Here is a 21,075-nt window from a genome sequence, read left to right on the forward strand (position 1 = left end):
ATGTGTGTGTACGTGTACATGTATATATCCTATGCAATTTAACATTTTATAATAAAGTCATCGGGACTTCTCGCGAGCTTGATAACTAGTTATCACGATGCAGACTCTTATATATCATTACTACGTTTTATATAACAAGATAACATTACATCTACCTACACATACGTTGTGAGTAATTAAAGCGAACTTTTCACTATCAGCAGAAAAAAAAAAAAAAACAGTTATAATCAATAAAAATATGATCTAGATTTTTGCTTTTCGGGGAAAATGTGACGTATTTCGAAAATCTTCTATTCATCAGTAGAAACATGAAAAAGACACCTGCTGGTAATGGTGCTGATGCCGTGATGGTGAAAAGATCGACGCGTCATCAACGCGGACCGAGCAGCGAAGAGACTCGCGTTAGACTCGCCTCGTTTTCGGAGGTCGGAGAGAGAGGAGAGTGTTGAGCAGCACTAATTGACCTCGAGGGCCCGACTGACCCGGCGCGCGTCCGAGCTGACAGACCGGACCAGCCGACGATTAAACTTCCCGTTAATATTGCCCGCCCGTTCTCAATCTTACTCTCTCTCTCTCTCTCTTTTTCTCTCTCCCTCTCTCTCTCTCCCTCTTCTTTTCCCTCTCGCTCTATCATTCTCATGTCTAGCTCCATTCCGCCACTCGGCCGTGCCCATTCTCGCTCTCTACCTTTCTTTCTCTCGTATCAAAACTCCACGTTCTCGCTCTCCTCATCCCCTGGATTTACCCCGAGTCCGGGATTCTATGAATATTTATGCGGTCTATAATCCAATACCGCGCGCGCGCGGTACACACACATACGTACATACATATATTCGGTAGGAGCGGAAGGAAGATGTATCCACCCCTCTCACGTGGCGAATTTCGTTGCTGCGATCTCTACGTAAAATTATCGTCGCGACGATGATTATATACGCTGCAAGAAGATATACCGAAATGGAAATCTGATTACGAGCAAACTATTCAATATAATTCCGCCGCACTTGAAGCATTTTTTTTTTTTTTGTACGGTCCGAAACTTTGTTCCAACGACCGCAAAAAGATTCTCACGAATGAGCGCAACGACTCGCGCGTGAGCAGGAGAATCGCGAGCGCTTCCTTAAAAAGAAAGCTCGTCTCTTCCGGTCTCATTTATCCTTTCCCTTCTCCATCTCACGCGGAGGGCTCGTTTCGGGTCGCGACTTCACGGTTCAGTCGGCCGAGGCGCAGTCTTCGAGCGACTCTTGACCGACTCGACTTCCTGTCGAGTCGGGGTCTGGTCCCCCGAATGGCTGCGAGGCGTGCGACCGCGCGCTCACAGAGACGAGGTGATTTCGTGATGAAAAATTTTCGCCTCGCTTCCGGATCTGCTTGTCAGGGCCCGTCGAGGACGTGCGGGCGAGCGAGCGAGCGAGCGGGCGCGCGCGAGAGGGGCCCTGTCATTATTTCCCACAACCGCCGTATGTTTCTACGGTTCCGCTAGGCTAACCCCGACGAAGAGGGGTCGACTGAGGAAACTATCGAGAAAAGAAAGGATTCCTCGAGGGGCTCCGCATACAACCTGTCGTGTCTGTCTTGACAAAACAGCGAAATTACCTCGGGGGTTAACGGCGGCTGCGGCGGCGAACGTCACAACCAAGAGCTGTGGTATTTCTTCTTTACCGACGCGAAAATGCAGACGGGGGTTACAAGAGGGTACACACACATCTTGCGCGAAGTTGTTGGGAAGAAAACAACCCGCGCGAGAGACTTCAATCTCTTCGTTCAACCCTCTCGAATATGTAGAAAAATTGAATTATATAGACGTATGTATGTGTTCAAGGAGAGTCGATGCAAAGTATACAAGTGAGGGTAGATATGAAAGTGAACTTAGAGACCATTGAGCTGTACGTAGGCATGCTGACAGCATTCTGCCTTTGTGGCAGCCTTTCTCTCCTCTCTCTCTCTTTTTTTTATATATCTCTCTCTCTGCATCGCTATGTTTCTTATTGCTTCTAACACTGCCTCTCGTGTTACATACTCGTGATCTCATTGCAGGCACGTTGAGCGATAATCACGCGGATCAAATAAGAATTGCAGATGCGCCGAGTATTTATCGGATGAAGACATTGCGTACGAGTAACGATCATGTTCGCGAGATACAGCACATTGTACGTGATGCACATAATATTTTGAAAGACGTAAATGAATTGATTGCGCATTACAAATTAATCGCGTTAATAAAATGTTCCTTGTAAAAAAAAAAGTTCATACGTAATTTTCAATATTTACGTTATTCGCGTACACATACATGCCACTACCAATCGCAGAGAATCGGCATGTAGTATCTACGTCTGGTATGGTCAGTGTATCGATTTACTACGGCACGGGTTAATAATAACAAAGAATCTCTAGGGCCTCGTTTCGCCGTCGCACGACACGTTAGTGCGCAAGGGTTGCAGTGAAAGAAGTTCTAATCGTCAACTGCACTGATATCGATCCTCGTCAACGCCGGTGTAAGTCTGCTATTTGAATTGCTGACTATCTTTATACATCCTATACACATACCTTCCCGAAGAAGAATCGGTAAAAATCATCAAAATTTTCCTAGCTTTAAGCTATTTGTTAAGTCAAAGAAAAGTCGTTGCATATAATCGCGTAAATGAATTCTTCAAAAAATATTTAAACCGTTGTTGATTTTTATTCATTGAATTAGTACAAATCTGTATTAAAAAAAAAAATGGTAAGGCAAAGAATAACTTTAATTTCTTTAAGAAATTGAAAAAAATGAAAACATGTTGAACGTTTCTCCGAAGATGTAGTATCGATCTAAAAAAGTAGTTCGTAGGTCCGAGGTTCTCGTGAAGGGTAAGGAGACATGGAATTGTTATATGTCTGCTATATCGAGCTCATGTGTATGCAACGAGACATCACTCGGAAAAGTTATAGCAAGAAAGTTATACTCAAGACAACTAACGTACGACAGGAAATGTAAGAACAGTCAGTATAAAATTCACGTTCGGGGTGCAATATAAATTAGAGATATTTTTATCTATCCGGATATTTTCTAGAGTAACGTAAGTCCGAAGCGATCGTGTGCAAGGTAAGGGCAAATTGTATCGGTCAAAGACCACACCATATGTCTGACGTCATATAATGTTCGATATCACGTGAGAGTGACGTTATAAATGAAATGACTAGCGGTATTATATATTTGTATATCCGTATCCCTATAACTGTTGCAAAAGTACTAAACTTACAATTCACCCAAATGCACAATTCATGTACGTATATGAATAATATATAAAACAATTTATCAGAACGTCATCGTTGCTTCGTTTTTTTCTTGCCGATGTAATAGAACGGAAGAAAGAGCGTAAGAGAAAGAAAATGGACCACCCAGAGCGAGAGATGTTACACGTCGATCTACACGTCGATCGAGTTGTATTTCCGAATTCTTTTTCTTCGTCTGTCCAATGCACCGCAAAAGCGCCGCTGAATTATGCCAAATTAAATGTTCTCTTCGGTAAGATGTTTTTGCACGCGATCATTACCAGCCCCGTGTCGTAACGGCAATATTAACGATCCGTGAAACCGACGCTGCTCTGGTTGAACTCGATATACAACGCGGACACGGCGCGCGTTTTGCGATTTTTCTGATCTACTCTTACACCTAAAGGCTTTATAGTCACCATGGATAGTCGCTATGGAACATGATTAGAGAAAAAATATGTTGAATATGACTTGTAACTACCACTAGTCTCAATCTCTCTCTCTTTGTCTCTCTCTTTCTCGAAAAGAAAATTCTTGATACGTCGATACAGATAAGTCATGACGAGATTATTAATAAAAGTAATAAACGTCGCGAAGTTATATGCAAATGATATGCATATGTACTTTTTTTAAGAATTTTTATTTGTAAAAACTTTGCATACACACAACTAAAGTTTGAAATGTGATTTTCTGCATTTTTTGGTAGTAATTTAAAAAGCGCTAGCTCGAGATAAGATCAATTTGCCGAGAGCGTCGATAATTATCGTGTCGTAATTCGTAATATTTGGACTACCGTGTCCTGGGCACAAATTAGAGCTACGCGTTTCGTCGTCTCGAATATACCCACCGAAAGGTAATATGATAGTACTTGCCGCGGGCCGATTTACAAAGAGGATCGATCGACAAAGGGCATCTGATAGGCTCCGCAGGATCTTGCGCTGAATGGATCGCGGTCGGTTCGTGGTACGGTTTACGCGCGCTCCCAAACGCGAATGGCATGATATCGGGGGTATATAGCAAGGCTATAGACCTTTAAGCCCGGTTCACAATAAGAAAAAAAAAAAAAAAAAAAACAAGGACAAACATATTATAAATGACAAATTAAATCTGAATTATTCAGAAAGGTGTCATCGCGACGCACAATCTCTTAGCTTTAGCTAACAGATCGCAAGTTTGATGTTATATACAAGGTTATGAGATAATGTCTAACTTGTGTTTATTTACTTTTACTTGTGGAATTCTAGAACTTGAGAATAAAGTTCTTTTTTTGTTTTAAACCTATACGGAAAATCTCAAGCGGTACGAGATATATTATATCTCGAACGTTTCTTGTCGGCGCTTTGAGTACGTATTTAGTAATCCTTCGATCGCGGAGAACTGCGGTAAAGAGAACGCGACACACAAATTCATGAGATTCTCTCCCTTATGTAATCTGACATTATCGTTTAATACCGTGTAAGAATTCACAGGTATTTCGACTCTGTGTGAGGCCGGCTTAACGTGGGGCCCTGATCCTACGGTTTTGGAGGAAGAGTACAAAACGCAAAGGGCTTCGAGCAAAGACGAGACGGTGGGCGGGGCGCCTCTCGGGCTCCAAGGCGATCCACTCCGACCTCCACCTTCTTACTTAGAGATATAGAAGGCGCGCGCGAGCGCGAACGCATCAACGTGTTACATCTTTCATGAAACAGCAAATGAAAGTTAGAGATTACATAAATGAAAAAAAAAAAAAAAAAAAAAAAAAAAAAAAAAAAAAACGCACGCCGCGGCGATGCGTGTATGCGGGAGCCTCGGGAACCATGCGTGCTTGGTGGGCACGCATCCAACTCGGCGGCAGCTGGTTGATAGCATCGGCAAACTGTGAGCGTGGCTGATTTTGACGTGGCATTATAAAATTCTTTTTTTTTTTTCTTCGCTGTGTCTGTGAGGTTATAATCACGCTGCAACTATGTACGATAAAATGACACGCGTGCGCGCGCGCGCGCGCGCATTCGCACTTGTAATCGAAGACGGCACGATATCAGACACGCCGCGGGGCAATCATAAGCGGCAACGATTGGCCGACCACGACGTTATGTATCCGAAGACGAGACGTGGAGGATCGAGGATATTACATTATACTACATTATATCAGACACCATTAGAGAAATAGAATGTAGAATCTGATGATAGAATGTTTAAAACTCAATAAATATGCTAATGCGAAGTAGAAAGTATATGCGAGTTTAACTAGCAATCTATTTGCAAACAGTACACGAGATTATTTTCCTCGGCTTTTCAATTCGCCTACTGAAAGCTTTATCGTATCAACCGGGGAACCCCCCCCCCCCCACCCCGTTCAATGTCGGCGTGTAACCTCGCTTAGGATCCCATGCGCGACGCTCGGGAGACGCACAACAAATGTGAGCAATAATAAATGGTTTGCGCAAGCGTGCGAAGCAATGAATTCTGGTCGAAGAAGTCTTTGAGAATAGCCGGCTGCGCGCGGATCTGGAAGGCAATAGGTAGAAGAAGACGTCGGCGATCGATCGGCAATGCCGATTGAGACGTCCCTGAGGGAGTATCCCCACGGGGCACCCCCTTTTCTTTTTATTCTTCCGCAGCTTTGTGTGCAGAAACGGATTGACGTACGATGTGTCAGCGGTGACAACTGGCGCATGTGCAGTCTGAATACAAAATGAACCCTCGGCCTTTCCGTTCGACTTTTATAGCAAGTTAACCCTTACCTAACCCCGTCGTCCTCATCTGACCCAGGTCTTCGCCGAAGGCGACGAAATCCTCTTCCACGAAGATGGGATTGACGGCATGAGGGCCACTCCGACCACTCGTCTGGTATAGTTCGAAAAATAGTCTTATCGTCGCGTCGGAAACTCTAGACAATAACAGGCAATTTACCGATGTATCGAACAACAAAGAATAAATGTATATTCCTCTTTAAACAGGATATTAATAATCGACACGTAAGACAATCAATTTGCAAACTAGTTGCCTCAATCTTACACTTACAAAACACGACGAAGAAAAGAGAAACTACTCAGTATATTATTTTATAATCTATATTTCATATCGAAATCATATTGAAATAATCTCAAATAGGGATGTGAAAATAACGGTATCAATTAATTAATCGATATACAATTTCCAGCGGCGATTTGCCTTTGAGGTTAATATAAAGCCGATAAATCAGCGACTTTACAGAAGAGATATATTGAAAACACAAAAAGCGCACGCGAAAGCGACTGTGCTACAAATCCTGATTCGAACGCAGCAAGTACGAATGAGCGAATCTCGCGCGCGACAAGCACGTCGACTTACGTATTCTTATTGCATCTTTGGTTCTGGTTTGAAGAATGCGAAAAATGTGGGAAGGGAGAGAGAGAAAGAAAGATCGATGAGACACTCTTTCTGTTTTCACAATCGAACCGCATTGTCTACCTGGGGACCGCTGCACGTCCTCAGGAGTCCTTTTCCTGAGCATCGCGTCTCTTTCGATTTCTTCCTTCGTGGATTTCGTCGTTTTTGCACCAAACGGCATATTCTTTCTCTCCCTCTCTCTCTCTCTCTCTCTTTTAACGCTTTTTCTTCTGACTTGTTGCCATTCCTTCCGGGAGGTCGAGGTCAACGAGAATATTAATACAAATTCGAAGAACATATAGCCGCGTGATTCTCATTCGATCAGATATATATATACATCGTTTTGCGTGAAAAAATAAGAGCGACGCCATCGCTGATACGAGGCCTAATCGATGCGGCCGATCGATCAAGGCCGCGCCTCACCTCACGGAAATTCTCACGGTTAAATACATCACGCGGAAAAATTACGTAATCCATCCTCTGCTATACGCAATAGAGATTGTGTCAGATACTGTCGCAAAAAGCAAACTGTGTCGATAAACATACGTCTAGATACTGATGTAATAAATGAATATAATATTAATGTACACGAGTCTCTCTCCGGACACGTTTCTAAAAATTATCTAGCATCAAACTGTGGAACAATCAACGCGATAGAGGCAACTGTCCGATCAAGTAGTGCCATATATTTCACTCGTAAATAAAATGCACAAATTTACATCCCGTATGAATAAATGTTAAACGCGATCTATTTTTACAATTTTACGCGATAAAGACGAGATAAAGACAAAGCGAACACGCTTGGAAGTTCGTGACTCCGTCACGAAAACTGGATAAGGTTGTAAAACGTTACTTAGACTCGAAGTAATGCCGCAACTATGTAAGACCTCGAAACGCGACGACGAGTGAAGGGAAGGAAGACACGCCGAAGAGTTTGCACGAGATGCTCATCCGAAGGAGGCAAAAGGAGATCGCTATGCCCGGAAAGAGAGAAAGGGAAGACAAAGAGAGAAGGATCGTCAACGAAGGGCACGAAGGGAGCCGCCATGAAACAAACGAATACCGAAAGGGCCGGCCGTGGCTGTCGCGGTGCGCGAGCTAGAGCGGAGGAAAGAAGGTGGAGGAAGGCGACGGTAAGAAACTCGAGAGAGCAAAAGCGCGAGGACGCCGCCACTTCAAACGACCCGCGCATGCGTCTCTTCCTCCTCTCTCGTCTCCCGCCCCTGTGTGAGGTGCTCTCACTGCCGGTGAAGTAGACCAGAGCTGAGGTTATGCCGCGAAGAAAGAGCGAGAGAAAGAGAAGCGGAACACCGGGAGAGAGACGACTACTCTGGATTCCTATAATTGTTCATTTTTGCAAATTCCTCAGTTTTTGCTCGCCACCGCGAAGTTCGGTAACCTCCGCTGGGTATCCCTCTAACGTCTTTTAGGGTCTCTACGCGTCTGTAACGTAGGAACGTGTCGCGCGCGAGAATGATTCAACGCTATACACAAAACAATTGATTCAATTTTCTCTTTATCTAAGAATTGCGTATTCTTCCAATAATCTAATAACTATATTAAAGTAAAATGAATGTGTCAATAAATCAATATCTTCGTAACAATAGGTAGATAAGCACGTTGATAAATCGCGTGACAGGAAAATTATAAGTACGCGCACACGATTATTCCATTCTCCAAAGTGCGTTTGAACAATCGAATTCCAACTTGATACTGTTTATGTGTAAAAAACGCTTAGGTTCTTCGAAAGAAAAAAATTTTACAAACAAACAACATCAATCAGAATGTCATCAAACATGATCGAAAATTATATACACATGAGAAAATGAGCGTCGCGAATTCGTTCACTGTTCTCATATCTCGCGGATCACAAACGGGGCGGTTTCTCGGAGTGTTCCGTGCGAAACGCATAATTCGATCGTTACGCCGTCATTGAGGCTTCCTCGCGGTGTTTCTCACCGATCCTGACACGAAGCTGCTTTTTCTTGGGCCTCATCCGTTTCTGCCGTGCGCTAACTCTTCGTCCGATCTTCGCGTTTCCACGAAGTCGTACAGAAGCAAACGCGAAGTGATACTCCGGTCGATATACGAGCGGAGACGTTCGCGTGCAAAGCGCGGGAGAGTTTCGAAGTAGGACGCCTTGTTATCCGCTCGCGGGACCGCGATGGGTCCCCCCGCGTTCTCTAACCGGCTACGCGGAGAATCCGCGGATATAAAGTAGCCCGAACGTGGCGGGCCTCGTGACGCATGAGACGCGCTCTCTTCGAGAACGGAAGAAAAAAAAACAGAGAAATCCCAGCAAATTATATAGTTTTCGTATCACGAAAGCGAGACTCTCACCGCTCTGCACGCTTCGGGTTTCCGCTTGGAAAGAGCGAGCGAGGCGAGCGAGTGATCGCACCGTGTCGTCCCGGTGGGTCTCAACCGGCCGCGCTTGTCGCGATATTTAAGACTAGGTAGGCTAAAGCAAACACACACACAGAGAAAGAGAGAGAGAGAGAGAGAGAGAGCTCTACGACATTGTGTTAAGGCCGGCCGCGCGGTCGAAAGGTTGTAATTATTGCAAAGCCGATTTATTGCGTCGTGACGGTAACCGCGTGGCGTTTCTCTCCCTCGGAGATCGCGAAGAGGCTACCACAAGACAGAAGATATGGGATAATAAACTAGTCACCGGCTCATTCACGGAGAGTTCAAAGTAGAATGTAATTACCATAGTTGTGTTTACTCATCGGGAAGTTCGACTGAAATGTCTACGTTAGAGCGTAATATTCTATACGCGCGTTGTTGAAAGCACCGAAGCCGAAAGACCTGTTCTTCTTCTTCTTATTTCGTCGGATCGAACACGAAGTCCTTTTGCGGCGTAAGAAATTTATTTGCAACAGAAGCGATAAATCAGATAGATATATTCAGAAACACAGTTAGCGACATATAAAAAAATGAGATTTTAATAAGATGGGCAATATTCCTCGCGATAAACGGCGAACGCACGCGCGTTAATCGAGCGCTCGCGTAAATAAAAATCCACAAAAGTCGGGGCAAAAATTAAAGATCGTCACGACAAGACACTGTCGGATGAGAGACGGCCGCGCGTCTTTCCTCTTGCTGTGCCCACCCTCGGCACCCCATCTTCTTCCACGGCCGTGCACGACTGGTACGAGAGGGTTCGGATTTACCGGCGAAATGTTGGATTTATTAGATCGAGATACGCGTGGGCGTGACTCTCGCCCGCTTCCCTCGTCCTCCTGCTCCCCGCTGTTTCGCCGACGTCGACCTTACCGTTAGGTTACGTACGCACCGTTCGGGGCCCTTCCACCTAAATCTATACCTAAACCTAGAGAGGAACGTACCGCGTGTTGTGAAGCATCACGCACACGCGTGTAGAGAATCGAGGAGGATCGCAGACGTACGGACGCGCGTTTCTGACGGAGTTATCTTCGCGCTCCACGTCGTTCTAGGAATCGAGGGACGCGGGTATCGTGAATTCGATCGTCGGCGCCGAACGATGATTTATGGACGAAAATAAAAGAAAGAAGAGAAGGAGGTGGAAAAGGGAGGAAATCGAAACCGAAACGCGACGGCAAAACTTCGACTGGTGGATCCGCTGACATGAGAATTCGTGGGAATCGCTGTTGCTCATCCTCGCGATTCTTGACAAACGCGCGAAACTCCGTGGGGACGATCGCGAGTACCGATAGATCGCGTGACGCTTTGACGGAGACGCGGGACGACCGAGAGTTCTAATAGAAACCGGCCTCGGGTCTCGCTGTGGGAACTCGGGGTGGTTTTTACGGTCGATATAGATCCGTGATTTATCGCCAAGAAAGAAAGAAACTGGAATAATAAGAGTGGGAAAAGAAAGAATCATTCACGACGTTCCGAACGCAACGTAACTTGATACCAAGTGTTTGATGCGGGGTTTTACCAATATGAACGAAGTACAAGTGGTAAGGACACGCGTGCGTGTTTCGGAACGGAAGTCGCGCGGCCGCTTTCGCTGGCAAGGTGTTCCAGAACATCTATGGGTTCTGGAAAAGCGAGCGCACGTCTAAGACGTCAAACGGAATAGTTGTCGTGGAAGACCACGGGATCACCTTCTGACGGGTGCGAACGTCAGCGCGACTCGCCGGGTTATTTACAGCTTCTTGGCATGGAGAGGCGAGCGCGCGGCGCCGCGGCGAAGCCCGGGCGCTGCCAGCGAGGAGGAAGTAACGATGATTTATATCCGCTGCTACCAGTCCTGCTCCCAACCCGCGATAATACCAATCATTATCATCGCTTAATAACAGGCATTACTGCCAACATTGAAATAATGCGTGCGTGTATGTGCGCGCGAGAGCGAGCGAACACGTGTGTGTGCGTGCGCGCGCGCAAACTTCACAAGCTAGCCCCGCGGAGGGTGCTGTCCCCCCTCTCTCTTCGTTATTTCTTCTTTGCCACCCACTCTCTCTTTTTCTCTTTCTTCTTCTCTTCTCTACGGCAGGTCTGCCGGCGCATGGTATTCAACGACGTTGCCGGCATCATCCGCGATACCGAACCGCGGCGTCAGCGTTGGTGAAGTCAGGTGCGAGCCAGTGCCGAACGAAGCGCAGCGTGCACCGCCGGTGATCTTCCTGAAAGATCTCTCGATGGGAGGAAACACGGGGAAGGGAGGGCCGGGGAAAGAGGGCGGGGTACGGCGGGGCAGAGGGTTCTCTGCGCCGCGAAGGGATTCCTCGCACGAGGGAGGCAGGAAGGCCGCGCGCTGCCGACGCTCAAAACCCCTCGAGCCTGTTTTGCGCGAATTCTTTTACGCTCGGCCGTGGTTCTCTTCTCGAGGAACTTGCCGACGCGATTCTCTTCCAAGGACGATCCTTCTTCTCTACACAGTTATCGTAAATATTTGAAATTATCTCGCGGTCTCACAAATACGTAACTACCCTCTCATTCTAATTTGAAATAACTTTAATTTTAATAATTATTCTCTTGTATTTTTTTTCAACGTGAGCGTTTTTTGTTGCCGCAGTTCTCGTACTTTTCCGTTCTAACGCCGATTGTTGTGCGTATATACGACGCCGAGTATCGCTTTGAAACGCGTGCGATGTTAGGTGCCATAATTTCAACGGAACACATGTCATTAAGAAACATAACGATCCGTTACGTGTATTCTTACACACTTCGCTTCGCGAAGGAAGAGAAGACGAACGCGCGGAAAGTGAGCAGCGGCGGGGTAGTAAGAGAGAGAGAGAGCACGAATCCCTCGAAGAGAGACGCGCGAATCGTGTCGAAGAAATCACAATCCTTGTGAGAAACCCTTTTGGACTCCGCCCTTTTCACCTCGCGTTCGAGTCCACGCGTAACGGAATCGCGACTCTGCCACCGCGTTTTTCTTCAAACGTCGAACTGTGTAATTATTGGCATTTCGAAGCGCCGTGGGAGGTATCGCGATGCACGCCATCGTCCCACGAAACGTGGATACGAGTCAGTGCGTGAAAATAATTATTAGCCTCCGTTTGCACGGCAGAGAGAAACGTCACGAGGAGGCAGAACCCGAAGATGAGACGCCGCTACGTCGCGAACGCAGAAAAAAAGGGACGGAGTTTCCGGTACTCCGCTCAGTCTCTTTTCCTTTCTCCGCGGATGATAATATCCCGTTGTCGTGCCACAACTTTTCCACCGGTTAAAATAGTATTCTCAACTCTCTTGTCAAACGGGGATCTCTCTACTTTATGTACATACAACATTATGTAGCAAAATAATGATGTTTCGTAGAAAGATAAAAGTTTTCACATTTTACTTGGAATACAGTGAGATCCTCACGTGATTGCGACATTCAATTGTTGTGCCTCTTAAATATCAATTTCAGCATTTCGTCTTTCGTAATTGCCGACAAGAAGTCAAAACGCGCAAAGCAAAAGAGGCTCTAGAATCGCGACCGCGATGAACGCGCGTTGACAGGTTGACACAGGCCTTCCGTTGAATATAGCGAAAATCGTGACTTGCCTCTTCATTGTCTTCGGTTGAGATTAGAAAAATAATCAATAAAGTCCCGTCGCGCTCAAGTCGTCTATCGCAGAAAGACGAAAGTGACAGAAAATGATAGAAGTTACAAAAACTTGTTGCCGGAGCGGCGAGCGAGGACGTGGCTATATGGTCTCGCATTTATAATAGAAATTACTGGACGTAATCCAAAGGATAATTTCTTTGCGACGCACGTATTGTCGTCGACGTAATCGCGATTCGATACGGCTTCGGCGTATTCTTGCTGTTCACGCCGCGTTTGGCGCTATTAATTATTCTCACGCAAGAAATCAGCCCGATATCGCGCGCCGCGCTTGCGTCAGATGTGAATGACACGCGCGTAACGTCGACGGATTTCGTACAAACTGAGAAAAAGAAAAAAAACTGGCAATACCGGATTCGCGATACCGATCTGAAGAATGAAAATATGCTTTCCCCGCATTCAATCGCGTATATGTGTGAGCAACGACGGTGCGCGAAGAAAAAACATTGCCGTACGGTAGCCGTAGTCAATAAGTCACTGTCCTGCAGCGAAACGTTAAACGAGAAACTTTGAAAGAGAAGGTTTCTTAGTACGCAACGGTAAAAAGAAGTTAATACGCATGTTTTACAATCTCGCGATTTATTTTGTTTTATCTTTTTGTTTTAAGTTTTGCATTAATTTTTTTACAAGATTTTATATACCGCGCGCGAACACATACACACACACACACACATATATATACATATTGTAATAGCAAGGAATCATATATTTCATGAGATGTAACTATCTAATGATAGAAGAAATCTCCACGACATAAGTGGAGATATGCTAGTAGCAATGGTGTGACGGTTTTATTAAACGGAAACGTCAATCGCCCGACATGTTACAAGCTTCATCAGATACAAGGGAAAGTTTCAACGGTTGCCATCATCGGCGAAATTGTTGCTGATGATCCTAAACGACATATAAAGCGGAAAACCATCACAGGAAAGCTACTGAAATAATAACGTTCGCAAAAATTGTTTGTCTTCGTCCTTTGTGCCTTTTTAAATTAAAAGACAAAAAGTTTTTACAAATTGGCCCACAACAAAGCGCCTTTTGATCAAGAGAAGAAAACTAGGAAAGAAATCCGTTAAAATCGTGACGTTCATGTAAACGCTTACGTGCACACATGCGAGTAGTCGGAATAATAAGTTGTATCGCGCGTCACAAGAATCGCGTGCGCCGTGAAACTTTCCCATTTGTAGTCCGATGGACGGCGATCGACAGATACAAGCAGATAGCGACAACTCGGTCGAACTTCTATTAGTTCTATTGTACATGTCGATAATGGCGGGATGGACTGACATAGAGACTGCGTGTGAGCGCGACGCACGAATGATGCTGATCGCGCGCGATGGACACATCCCTATCTTGACACGCACGAGCCGACCGATGAGATAATATCGCGATAAGCGGGATCAATGCCAGGTAGTCGGCTGAAGTGTGAGAAGATCAAAAAGGTAAGTGAAAGAATACAAAGATGAAGTAATAAAACTTGAATTTGTGAAGGTCGAGCAGAATAAACACACGAAACTTAAACAGCACGTAGATCGAAAAATCTATAAGTATGTATAAAACATATTGTAGAGTTAACAAACCTTTTTTATTGTAATTGCAATCAGTTTTTGGAATCGAATAAAAGAACCGGTATATTTTAATATCAAATACATAATAGCAAATATATTGACGGTTGTTTTTTTAAGCTATCAAAATGGTAAGAGCTGCATGTTGAAACTTGTAATTATTTTTTTTACAAAAATTAAGAAGTGTTTATATATATTATATATATTTATAATTTATTCGTTGCATGTGTATGTTTGCAACTATTTAAATATTTTAGCAGTATATTTAAGCAGTATATTCATTCTTTTTCTAAGTAACTTTACAGGTGCGCGGCGCAAACAGGAAAGTATTTTAATTAACTTCAACGAAAGCGGCAGGTTTTCACGGACTTCACGTCGCGTCAAACACGCAGCCAGCAGGCCTTTCGCCGAACTTCGTAAATCTTGATTAAAAAGTTTACACGGTATGATGTGAAGTACGTTATATTTTCTGTCGGATTTTTCCAAGTTTCGAAAAGTCATTAAATAACGTAGTTGTTCCGCGCGCTCTTATCAATTCTTCTCGGCGAGCATAAATTCCCAGACGCGAATCCAATGATTTCGCACTTACGCTGTCGACACTTACTTTATTAAAACAGTTAATTAATTAAGAACCCAATTAACTTATAGCCGGGTCGCAATCTCCCGCGCGGAATCGTACTAAATGCGTCCCGTTCGAACTCACTGACAATATACTTGTGACACATTGTTTCGGCCTCCGAGCTAACTCGTTCAATGATTTATACATAGCCTAACAGACAAAGTCATCAATTATCCTGCTCATTGTTCCCCGCCGAGAAATTGATTCTACTATCTCGTATCTGCTCTAATAACAACACGAAAGAACCGCTACAGTAGATCACCGATAAATTTTATAAATTCTCACAAAGCTATTCTTTTCTGCTTGCTAAAAATTACACGCACATTTTCTAATCCTTTTTTTTCCGTACCAATAAGCGCACATTAAAAAAAAAAGTGTAATTTTTACAAATATAATATCAATCTGTAATCTTTTATGTTTCGACACTTAATTCATCTATGTAGCACGTTTTGAGAAAATCTGGTAGGAAAACGAGTCAGATCTAAAAAGTGTATCAGAGGTACAGACTGGCGTCGTCGCCAGCCTCTCCCTTGCAGAATAAATTGCCCGAGCATCTCGTATCCGCCACATTTATTCAATAAATAACACTTTCATAAACTCAACGATTTATTGCGGGGCCGGCGGTGACCCCCATGATCCGATACACCATACTCTCGTGATTAATTATCCGATTCATTGTTCCCCGGCGAGAAACTATGCTCGCTATCTAACACATCTGGTCTGATAACGGAACGAAAGGCTTACGGGGCTGTCAGCGTGTGTATGTGTAAGCGCGCACGTTGTATGTGTGTGTGTGTGTACACAACGACCGCAGTGATAGGCAGATAAATGGACGCTGATAAATGCGCGGGAAAGGTGGACGAGGGAAAGGTGGAGATATACATACAGAACGGAGACACATGCCCGGTTTATCGGCGGATCGACGTCTGCCACAGAGACGAGGACGACGGAGCGTTTCGCAAGTCTCGACGGTAGCCGGAAAAAGGGAGAAAAACCGCGTAATGATTTTAGCCGGGGTGGGAGAAAGATACGGAGGACTGGTCAAGAGAGCGGATAGGATCTTAAGAACGTGATCTGGGCTAATCTGCTTCTCTCTTTCGTTCTCCCGAGACGGATACGATCGCCGTAGTAGTTCTTCGAACTCGACTTCTTGTTTCGCGTATATTCGCGGTTTTCGTTGAACATGTTCCGCAATTTTCTGTGCGACTAATCTCGGTCGTCGTGAAATTTTTGAAGCAATGACGCGGATTTATTTTGACTTACGAAATCGAAGACTCGTCCGACGTTTGTTGCGTCGATTTATGAAAATAATTTATTTTATTTTTTTTTTTTATCTTGCATTCTCGCACGGATGTTTCAACATCGAGACAACGACGAACGGTAGCGGACGGTGTATGACTACTCGTGTTCGCGGACGCATTCATGCATGAATAATAGTTACCCGCACGTTCATCTACTGCATGAGCGGCGTTTTCGATGATGTTGTGTGCGATGCTTTTCCGCGAAGCTGTATCGCGTGCTATATCCCAGCTACGTGACGGCGGTTAGATCCCCGAGGACCTTGAACGCGATTCAGCTCTTGTCGATGTGTAATTTATTTTCACATTCGGAATTTCAGTAAGGGAATATTCGATCACGAAATGACGTGTCTGTATAAATACGAAATACATACATATATATATATATATATAAATATACGTTGACCTCGTTCGATTTTTTTAATTCATTTCGTGCATGTCGCGTCGTGCCCGAATCAACTCGTCTGTTCCCTCGAAATTGGAAAAGGCAACGACTAAATCCGCGCCTCATCGTTGCTGGACAGGGAGCACGGTCGGATTTCGAATTCACGTCATGTACTCGCGCTTCCCTCCCGCGACTTTCGAATCTCGCTTCGACGTGTTCGCATTCCCGGGGCCAATGAGGAGAGATCGGGCACGTTAGTCGCGGCGAGGAGGAAGAAAAAGGAAGCACCACGCCCAAGGTACGTGGCAGGAACGCAGACGGGCGTGTTGGTGCCCACGTCCCTACGTATACATCCGCGCGAGAGCATGTGCCCGTGTACTTCGCGTGTGCAAGTACTCCCTGCTCTCCCTCTTTCCCGTCCCTCGGTTTCCCTCCCCGAACCCCCTTTGCGTATCTCGTGTACACCGGCGGCACGAACGCTACCACGTCCTCAAATTGAAGCCTCGGAGAAAAAGAGATGCGTGGCCTCACCTCGATCCTCACCGCTCTTCTCCCTGTCCTCCCCGCTGTTCTTTCCCTCTTACTCATCCTCAGAGCAAAGGAAAAGAGGAAGAAGAAGAGAAGGAGGAGGAGGAGAATGGGGGGAGAGAGCCGGTGGGGAAATGCAAGGGGAGATCGCCGGGGGGGAACGACAAAGCTGTCGTGACGCGGCGAAGAGGAGGGGACGAGGAAAGAGGAGAGAAGATGGAAGAGTCTGAAGGCTAAGGCGCCATGTTGGTGGCGATGACAAGAAAGCCAGCGCGCGACGGTAGCAGGGCCAAGAGTGCAGAGGCAGAGGCGCTTGGTCGAACGCCTTGATTGGGCGATTACAGATTATGCACGGTGCCTGCTGAAGAGAGCTGCACCGATCGCGCGTGGTGAACATTCTTCGTTACGTGGCGGCGAAGATGCCAGTTATATCTCTGCCGAAGGAATATAAGTCATTCTCTTCCTACGTGAAACGCGCGAAGAAAGTCGGTTGTATTATTTGGCGTGTAACGTCCAATCGATTTGTCGAGTGTTTTACGTAAGTTAAAATTTTACTTTTGAGATGAGATTCCAACGTGCTCGTACGCGGAAATTGACATGTGAAATTTTTAGTTTTACTCGACAAAAAAAAAAAAACGTTACCTCGACAACTCTGCAAAAACACCTAAATCATGAATTCTTCTGAGGACTCACGTGATTTAATTATCCGCTTTCTACGGTAGTTGCTGCTGATTTTGAACGACGGTGTTTAGTAAACAACCTGACGCCGGCCGCTCATCAGATTGCATCGCGTTCGATTCACTTGCTCACGGGGGGAGAACAACTCCCGCGGTGCTTCGACTAATGAAATTATCCGGTCCGAGACCCCCTGCAACGACATCAACCAGCTACGACAGCCAGTTATCCCGTGATTACGCGCTGCACACACTGCGTGCATCACGACGAGTGTGCACACTTCTTCGAAGGGTGAGGAACGCACAAAGAGCAACCGCGAAAATTGCTCCATCAGTCAATGAAACGCGTAATTTTGTATGAAGAAACTTGTAATTTCGTCAGACAACGCGACTCGATAGAAATAGTGAGACGGACAATATCTAGCTTTTTAAAATAAATCGTTACATATGCAAGGTGCGTTCAAATAATGCAAAATTGTTCCTCGCGGAATTGCCTTAATTAGTTCGAGAGTCTGAATCGTCGATGTATCATCATCCCGTTACCCTCGAGAAATTTATATCTAACCGACGGTATCAGATCCAATTAACTTATCCGTAATGTAGCGCGATCTTTCTAATAAATCGTTAATTGGAGACCGCGTAACGGATAATTGGCGAAAAGTCTTTCGCGCAACCAAGTCCCGCCCGCCGCGTGGAAAACTCCGCGTAAAACTCGCGCGATCGCCGGGAGAAAATTTATGGCTACCTCGTTAGTCCACAAACTTGTCTCCCTCGCTCTCTTTCCCGCGCCCGGTATATACTGGACACTGGCGGCAACTTTATCCCCGATGTCCAGGGCGTGGCGAATCGGTGATTTAGTGAAGTCATTTGTGCCGATAATGCTGACAGATGCCGTTCATCGAAGCTCCTGTTACCACGGACCGATTTTGCAATTGGATCCATCGCGAAGAGGATCGTCGCGTTGTGATAAAATTCAAAATATTAATTTATTCCTCGAAAAAATAATAAAAAATGTTCAATACAAGCTAATATTACACAGATTATAGTTGTGTAAATTATTGTTGATGTAAAAACAAATGAGTATTTGTTTAAACGTTTTGATCAATTTATTGCTATTTCTTTCTTCATTTCAGTGAATCTGTGTGTGTGTTAAATAAATAACTAATTCTACCAAAACATCACTATAAAACAATAATTAAAATAAATTTTAACCTAATTAATTTCTACATGGTTTTGCCACTATGTCGAATTATGTGCACTCAAAGTTCAACTTCCGACGTTTTCTGATATTTGGACTGAAAATCTTGGTTTGCTCGTAGAAATTTATGTTGTAAGTGTTACCATTCGGCAGAAGTACATGTAACACGATATTACGTAAACTACAAAATTCAATGAAATTCAACGAGTTTCATGTGAAAAAGAAGCTTCTCTTATATAATAATTATATAAAAAAATTTCTCAAGCATATTGTTAAACTAAAGTCTATCTTCAATTAAATATTTTTTATAATAAATAGTGTTAACTGCACAAAGTACATACTATTTTAGTGTTAGAAGCTAAGTAACCGCGAAAAAAAAATGCGCGCGTTATCTAAAATACGCCATTGTTTTGCAATTATCATCTTTTGCACTGACGTAAGATAAAAGTTTTATCGTTGCGCGATTATGCCGTGAGAAGCTTGCGCTCTAGTCTACTGGTCTTGATGTCGATAGAACTGACCTGTGTTTGCGTGAGTCCGAGGCTGGCCGCGAGTTCCGCTCTTTCCGGTAGCGCGAGGTACTGCGTTCTCTGGAACCGCCTGTTGAGCTGCTGCAATTGCAGGCTGCTGTAAATCGTTCTCGGTTTCCTCATCTTCTTGCCTTTGCCGTTCCTCAGGGAACCGCCACCGCCGCCGCCGAGCTCGTCGACGAGGCTTCCGCCTTTATCACCCAATGGCGAGAGGTCTGCGAACATGCACCACCCTAACATCAACTTTCAGAATCCTCGTCACTGCTCGCGTACGAACTAAAAATAAAATCGAACTAAAACCTAACCAGAATCTTTGTAACGAGTCGCACAAAATTGCGATTCAAAGAAAATACTAAAAATAATGAAAACAAACAAAAGTTATTGAAAAATGTTAAAAAACGCTTAATACTTATATCTAATAACTTTATTAAAATCTCGAAAATCACCTTGTCACCAGTAAAAAATAAAAAAAACATCTCTCGCGAGAGAAACTTGCTATGTTTAAAGATTTTTTTTTTTCAGGATAAAGCATCATATTACACGGTTAATTATCAATCATTTTTCTGATTGGAAGACTTTTACGCGGGAATCCGTGTAAAAAGTGAGAGGCGTTTACAAGAGCACTCAAAGAATCGCGTTGATGCGAAATTAACGGAAATGACGAACTGTTTTTTCAAGTCAAGAGCAAGAGAGAAGCAACAACAATAGCACAAACACAGATGGAATATTTTTGACACAAACTGCCGCGTAATTATCTGATAATATAAATGCATTATTCAATTCGCATATACACAATGTATTGCGATAATTAGCACAGTGCAGAAAATGCGTGCCCTCATTACGCCAAGAGAAAAAAAAGAAAGAGAGAGAGAGAAAGCCCTATATATGCGTTGTGTTAACGGCGCGGTAATTAATTACGGAACCATATATCAATCTTAAAGCGATGCAATGAAGTAGCGTAGAGCTCGATAGAAGCGCGCATCACCAGCGCCCGCGTCGCTTATCTCGCCTGAAATCTATTTCATTATTTCTATATCGCGATTACGATGTTGCGTGTTTTCATCAGGGAGGCGCGCGTGTTCTTCCCGGGAGAGAAAGAGGAGAGACAGCGGACACTTTTTACACCGTGACGATAAGCGCGTTTTGTCGAGCCGATTTTCAACGCTAGGGGAAAAAGGACATCGCACCGATGCGTGATCGACACGACGAACAAACAGAGATATCGACGCCGAGACCTTAAATTAGCGACGCGACGCGTTGGGCGCTCGAAGCGCGCGAGAAGCCCCCTGTTGCTCCTCTCCCCCCAGTGGCAATTAGCACGACTATTAATTAGCGTAATTTACGACGAGCTGCCGGGCCGAGTTCCCGCGCGTGTGACTCTTCGTGATTTATACGCGAATGTCAATCCCGAACTACGAGCGAAAGAGGATCGACATGATCGGAATCGATCGAAAGCAAACGGGACAGGCACGTTTTAATCCCACGCGTGAAAAAGACAATAATGATTCTCCATAAACTTTCCGCGAGGAGGTTATATCGCGACATACGGCGATGCAATCGCGTGTTTGCCCTCGTGTTTACCCTTTCCGTGCAATTTCAAGGTGATGCCAGGCGTGTATGCGATCTTTAATATTA

The 21,075-nt window shown here is 44.7% G+C and overlaps 1 protein-coding gene across 2 annotated transcripts in view; it reads right to left on the minus strand.

Annotated features, from left to right (window-relative positions):
- The window catches only part of LOC109852670 (homeotic protein distal-less), a 71,632-nt gene that overhangs the window by 43,670 nt on the left and 6,887 nt on the right, over positions 1-21,075 (minus strand). For both annotated transcript variants that reach the window (XM_020424045.1, XM_020424054.1), the window contains exon 2: positions 19,432-19,655. In XM_020424045.1, the coding sequence (XP_020279634.1) occupies positions 19,432-19,655 (224 nt within the window). The remainder of the gene's footprint in view (positions 1-19,431; positions 19,656-21,075) is intronic.

Source organism: Pseudomyrmex gracilis, unplaced genomic scaffold (assembly GCF_002006095.1).
Source record: "Pseudomyrmex gracilis isolate BER0280 unplaced genomic scaffold, ASM200609v1 scaffold_1, whole genome shotgun sequence".
In the NCBI taxonomy this organism is placed as follows: domain Eukaryota; kingdom Metazoa; phylum Arthropoda; class Insecta; order Hymenoptera; family Formicidae; genus Pseudomyrmex; species Pseudomyrmex gracilis.